Source organism: Grammomys surdaster, unplaced genomic scaffold, assembly GCF_004785775.1.
Source record: "Grammomys surdaster isolate TR1022 unplaced genomic scaffold, NIH_TR_1.0 126624, whole genome shotgun sequence".
NCBI classification, from domain to species: Eukaryota; Metazoa; Chordata; class Mammalia; order Rodentia; family Muridae; genus Grammomys; species Grammomys surdaster.
This window is the reverse complement of record NW_021621413.1, coordinates 1-6,794: the sequence shown is the minus strand read 5'-3', so window position 1 is coordinate 6,794 and position 6,794 is coordinate 1. Positions and strand designations below refer to the sequence as shown.

The 6,794-nt window shown below is 39.4% G+C and overlaps 1 protein-coding gene across 1 annotated transcript; it reads right to left on the bottom strand.

Annotated features, from left to right (window-relative positions):
- Positions 1–2,011: 2,011 nt before the first annotated feature.
- LOC114615319 (complement component receptor 1-like protein) lies at positions 2,012–4,623 on the bottom strand. Its single transcript, XM_028761034.1, has 3 exons — positions 4,211–4,623; positions 2,716–2,895; positions 2,012–2,115 (listed from the first exon to the last, which is right to left on the bottom strand). Exons 1-3 carry the CDS (start codon positions 4,326–4,328, stop codon positions 2,012–2,014), a joined length of 402 nt encoding a protein of 133 aa, XP_028616867.1. The 5' UTR covers positions 4,329–4,623.
- Between the last annotated feature and the right edge of the window lie 2,171 nt (positions 4,624–6,794).

Genomic DNA, 6,794 nt, shown 5'->3' with positions numbered 1-6,794 from the left:
CCAGTATATCATAAAAGAATTAAAACAATTCATGATACAATTCACAGCAACTGAACTCATACCTATTTTATTAGTTTCACACAAAAACATCATTTTGTACATTCCACCTGCTCCTTTTCCTATGAGAAAGAGACTTTGTTTGTTTGTTTGTTTTGCTTTTTGAGACACGATTTCTTGTGTAGCCCTGCCTGTCCTGAAACTTGTTCTACAGTCCAGTATGGCCTCAGAATTAGAGATCCTACCTCTGCATCGCATGTGCTAGGATTAAAAACTAGCACTACCATCACCTATTAGAAAAAAAAAAAGGACTTTTACACAATTTTCTATGTGTAGGCTTGTGTATTTCCCACCATGTCAAGATTTATAAGACCCTTTCCTCTCCAAGTTGCTTTGGTCATGGTGTTTCATCACAGCAACCGTACCCCTAACACATGGTGGGAGGGGGCATAATATACAACCTGAAAACTAATATTAGTAATTACAATTACTCTTTAAAAGATTTTATATTCAGAAGACAGGATAGGTACCTGTCTGCAAGCATAACAGAGTATCACTAATTGTGTCAGGGATTGGTGCTTGCCCATGGGATGGGTCTTTACTTGGGACAGTTATTTGACCTTTCCTTCAGTCTCTGCCTCATCTTTGTCCCTACATTTCTTTTAGACCGGACAAATTTTTGGTTAAAAGTTTGTAACATTCAGAATTTCACTGTGTGTTGAGTAATGAGATTAGCACATACTTTTGAGGACTTCATGCTTTACATGTTCACAGAGGAATTTGAGGCTGAAGTGTGTTCCCTAAATGATATGCTGATCCTATAAATTCCTGTTTCATGTCACTGTGACATCATATGGAAATAGGGTCTTTGTAAATGTAACTAAGCTGTAATTAGGGACTTTAGAATGGATCCTAATCCAACATAACCAGTATCAGTATAAAAAGCGAGAACACTGAATATAAATACATTCAGAACAACATATACACACAGATACAGAGAGAAGCAACGTAGGTGGACACAGAAATTAGAGTTGTGCTACACAGACATAGAAGGCCTGGAGCTCCCAGAAGCTGGAGGAGGCAAGGAAGATCCCACCCCTAAAAACATCAGAGGGAGCAGGGTCCTGATAACACCTTATTTGGGACTTGTAGATGCAGAATAAAACTCTTAATAATTTTTCTTGTTTGAAAACAGTCTGTGGTACTCATGTCAGCAACCTTGGTAGACTAATATTAGCTGTGAATTTAAGGCCTGTTCTTCCTCAGAGCTCCCTGGGCCTTCCTTTCTTCTAGAAGCATCCACTGTGAATTTAAGAAGTTTGTGTGCTTAGACCGCACTATCTCACCCAGTGAGTGCCTCACTTTCTATATATGTTTCCATAGTCAGAAACATTCCCTAAAGGCTGAGAGATTAAAGGCTTAGTCTGCCAGCCTATGATCTTATTGGGATGTGGTAGAATCTTTAAGAGGTAGGCCTTAAGGGACAAAATTAGGACATCAGTGTTTCTTGCCTCTCTTTTCTTCATGGAGACTATAAGGTGAATGGGCCTTCTTTACCACGTTCCTGTTGTGACAGACTAAAGCAAGAGTCAAGAGATCATGAACTGAAACTTCTGTAATTATGAGTTAAAATATACCTTTCCTCCTTTTAATTCATTACCCCAACTATTTTATCATAGTAATAGAAAGCTAACACACGTGTTATTTTGCTTATTCAACAGGGATGTCTTTTCCAAAAAATCATGTTATATTTCTATTCATTTCAATCACGAATTAAACAATCATGTTCAAGCCTTTTTAAGGCTAGATAACACTGTGATGCTAATGCTTCATTGTAGAGCACTTGTCTAGCATATTTAGAGCCTTAAGTTCAACCTGAAGCACAAACACAACAGAACACAACACAAACCAAAACCAAATAAGGAAGCAATAGATTAGATGTCTTCCCTGAGATCTCACTAGAAAGTAGTACTGCTATTCCAGAACTCTTAAATGAAGAGATGTTGTTGTCAACTCACCCTTCAATACAAGTAAAATTAATATAGGCTCCAAATTCAGTGCCTGTGTATACATGTACCAAGCCGTTCAGAGGATCTGGAAGAGTTCTACATCTTTTACCTATGAGAAAGAAGCAGAATTTTAGAATCAAGTATAGTAAACTGAACTTTCTGTAGTTTATGAATTTCTAACCTGATTAGAACTTACTGTAAAATATATATAACTATAATACTTCAAGGTTTTGCCACTTTGAGAAAATTCATCAGACACTAGTTTCCAAAAGAACTCTCATCCAAGTCATTTCTTATATTCACACAGTGACTCCCTAAACATGTATACTTCTTTTACTACAAAGCATTCTTCTATGTATTCCAACTCACAGGCCTCAAAGTCTGAAATGTTTTCACCTCTTTGTTATTAATACCCTTTGCTTCAGAATCATTATTTACTTAATGACACTTGTGCAAAGTTAGCCACCCTAAGTGAAATATCCTGAGGATATTTTCTCTTAATCATGCCCTGTGACAGTCATTCTTATGAAATTTATTAACATTTGAAAAGACAGAATCCCAGAGTAAAGAGATTTGACTGACAAGAAAGATACACATGTCCTATATACCTTAGATAAGATTATTAATGGTGTGTCATAATCTAAACTCCAGACAAACTGAGGCAGACTCTACTCTTTGTCAGAAAGGAGCTGCTTCTGCAGTTACTCACGTATACACTTATCTTCAGCACTTGTCCAGGTTGAGTCTTGTTGGCAGATGATTGAGAACCACCTCCCGACATATCCTGGGAGACATTGATACGGCAAAGCTGTTCCAATGGGAAACACGGATCCACGAATTTGCTTTAAAGGTTTGGCAAAAGATAACGGTGATGGGGCAGGGCACTGACCTGGAGAAGAAGACACATCAACACTGCATTGGATGGAAGGACTTGCCTCCTCCCTCACCACTTTCAGTTCTCCAGCTAGCTATTAGGGACCATGATCCTCCTCTCTGGCATTCAGGAATGGATCAGTACTATGGTCAAGGGGGAAAAAATAATAAAATTCAAAAAATGAAACTGCCTTTCATTTTGTTAATGTATTTTCCAATACATGTTTTGATGTATCTTCTAGACTCCGTTATTTTCCTTTAAGGCTTAGTAGCATTTACTTAATTGGCAGATAGAGTCAAATAATATGTAGCCAATAATTATCTGTTGGAAAAAAATCATCTCTATTTAATTTTGGAAATACTACATTTTTCGTTATGACTTCTTTTCCTCCTAATACTTTCACTTAATAGTCTTCTTACTCTACTAGATGCTAAAAGTGTCATATTTAAATATTCCACTTTATTATACAGTTGCCTATTTCTGTTCATTAAGCCTACTTTTTATTTTATATATATTCAATCAATAGAACAACCAAATTTAAGTTGTTATATTTCATAAAAGGTTAACCTTTATCATATTCCGAATTTTCACAGTAAAATGGGCACTCTATTTTGCTCTTAACCATTACTAAAATTTCATATGTAAATTGTACAGTCCTTTCAATTTGCAAATATTTCATTGCACCTAGAGGCTTCCAAGCTTTTTACATTTTATCCTGGAGTGGGAGCAGGAGGACCTTCCTTAAAGCTGGGACTCAAGGGACTTTTTGAAGATTTGGGGTGGGAAATAAAGTACATATTGCCAAGACAAAACAGTTGTCAAGTGAAACCTGTATCCCTGGGCCTGTTTGTCTGGGCCTTTGGAGCAAATACATAGGTTGTCTCCACGATAGAAATAAATTAAGGAGCAAGAACTGGATTAGACACTTGACAACACCATTTAAATAGCAAAACAACGAAAGACATCACTATCTCCATTTCACAGATAAGAAAACCCAAAAACATAGTAACTATCCTCACAAAACCAAATTCTAGGATTAGAAATTGCATCTCTCATATTTAAGCAACCCCCTGCTCCCACAAACCCTCAGGATAGATAGACAAGTACAATGTACATCTAATAAAGGCAAGCCGCTGTGAGACCAAGCATTCCTGCCTGCTGAGAACAACACAAGATGTAGGCTGAGCGCGCTCCAGGCTCACTCATGGGAAAAGGGCGCTGGGTACCCACAGGGACCCCAGACCAGCATTAGAGTCTGTGCTGAGCCTATTTACCGCGGGTCTCAGGTGAACCGTGCATCTGTGTCTCTCCGTGCCTCCCCTCAGCTCACCCAAAGTAAATGGCAGCAAGAACAGCAGCAGTACGGCCAGCAGGACTCCTCTGAGGCACAAAACTTCAAGGCGCCCCACCGGGTCCAGAGGCTCTGAACTCGGAGAAGTGGCCTCCATTGCCCTCCCCGGTCTCAAGCACAGTCTTATGGCACACCGGTGAAGAAAACAGCCGCACCCAGAGAGCGGGGAAATGGCGCTGGGTTCCGGAATAAAGCTTTCACTACAGCTTCCTCTGGTTGGGCTGGGCGGGGTCTTGTTTACTCCAGGCTTCAAGGATTTCCGTGGAATTTATCCCTCGGGAGATTGATTCAGCAAAGCAGACACCGGATCAATACCTGGGAAGTCAGCTCCAGGAAGTTCTCCCATTTGTAAGCACCTTAGACTCCAAAGAAAACAAGGCATTATGGGAACCCCGTTTGCATACAACCCTGCCTTGCTCCCCCCATTTTTTTTTTTTAAATCCGCAAGGGTGGAGCCTAACCTTAACCTGTCACCGTCTTTTAAACAGTGAGGGGACAGTTGCAGTCCCTGTCTAGTGTACAGTAAGAACCTATCTCCTTGTGATGAGTTCGGTCGTAATGTGCCGCTGGAAACAAAACAAAAAAAAAAAAGAAAGAAAAAAAAAACCTACATTAAAAGAGACCTACATTGTACAAATACGTAGAGGTAAAAACCACAACTCTCCTCTTAAAAGGAATAAGAGTTTATTCTGAAGCTATTTTGAGTGATCATGGCCCTGGAACAATGACTTAGGTTACCCCAAATTTCACGTTGCAACGTGGAAGCAGTTTCACAACGGTTTTATGGTTTTATAGGGCAGAGAAAGTCGTATATCAAGGAAAGTTTAAAGTACTTTGGTGGGTACATCCAAGAAGCAGGTATATCAAGATCGTAGAAGCTCTTCAACAGGTTCAGGGTGTTATCTAATGGCACTTGGCTTTTGGATTGGTAGAAGCTAGTTGCCTGGTAAGTCAGTAGATTCTAAAACGTTGGTTGTGGTTTTTTGTTTCTTTGTTTGTTTTTTATCTATTGTGTCAAGATGTCAGTTCTGACTTAGCCCAAGATAAGGTAATTATTGGCCTCTGGACCCACAAAATTGCAATCTCTCCAGAGTATTGAAATTCTAATCAGACAATCAATCTTTACAGAAACTAGTAACTTTCAGGAATTGCCTTTCATAATCAGACGCAATTTCTTTCCGGAAGTTTTTGTTCACAAATATAATGTCAAAGCTCTCCTAGGCTGGGATAGTGCAGTAATGAATCGGGAGGACAAGCCAGGCTTTCCCATCATCCGAGTGAGATTTGATGGCAGGTGAATAATTAATAAGATTTCAGAAATGGGATAAACAGGGGTTGCACTGAATTTTAATTCCTTTCTTAATACTGAGGAGAGAGAGAGAGAAAGAGAGAGAGAGAGAGAGAGAGAGAGAGAGAGAGAGAGAGTGTCAGAGCCCTAGGACCAAGTTTGGTGAACAAGATTAAGAATTCAAAAATTCCAAGAGAGAAATAGAGCATGTGTACAAAAATGTCCACATTCTGTTTTCAGAACCTGTGGTAGGTACTTTATTATGACAGAAAAATATTGGCTAATTAAATTAAAATCAAGAAATATAAGTGGGGAGGTAATCCTGATTGCCGAGGTGGACTTGATACTCCTAAAGAACCTTCTAGGAACATGGTCCTAAATCAGAGAGGGAGAACAATGAGGACAGAGAGCAAAGCTGCTGCCTCCAGAGAGCCAATGCTGGCAGCCTCTGAAAGGTGGAATGGGTAAACATACTCTTCCCTGAGATTTCAGATGGAACCAGTCCTGCTAGCACTTCAGATTTAGTACTGCAAGACTCATTTAGAATTTACGTTATTCTCAGAAAAGTATGGAAGAAGTTATACTTCAGTTAAGTGTACTCACTTCCTCAACTTTCTTACACCATATGCTATCAGAACAGGCTGCTATCCCCACATTGTCTGGAGCTTACCTTTTAGCATCTGTTTTCTTCCCTGAGTCCTTGATGGGTTTAGCTCCTAGTTGATATTGACTTTCACCAGTGTTCCTCTTCTCTCACTCCTCACTGACTTCAAAGATCACAGAAACTTTTTTCCACATCCTTGGCCTCACAGTTCCTTAAATTATCTTTGCCTGTGATCTTGTCCTCTACTCTACTATGCCAGCATGGCTCATGAGAATATACTGGAACTGTCACTATAACTGTGTCCTCTCCATGAGCTTAACTGTCCCCATTAACCACAAGTCCTAACCTTCTAGTTCACTCTCAGTGTCCTGATTCTCAAAATTTCCATCTCACAGTATCTACAAACCCATAAACCTGCCACGACTGGTCTCTTGCTAGGTTAGGTTTGTGTTCCATTGTTACAGTCACCATTTTACATACACCTTCACTTACAGTATTTATTGGACAGAACAACAAAAAATTCAATTCTCTATAACACTGAATGTGGCTAGAGAAAAATAAAGAATTGGTGATGACTAGTCTTACTGTAAGGGTCCATGATTCTCTGAAGAATAATACCCTGTCTCAAATAGTATGTAAACGCAAAGAGTGTTTTATTCTGCAAAAGTTCA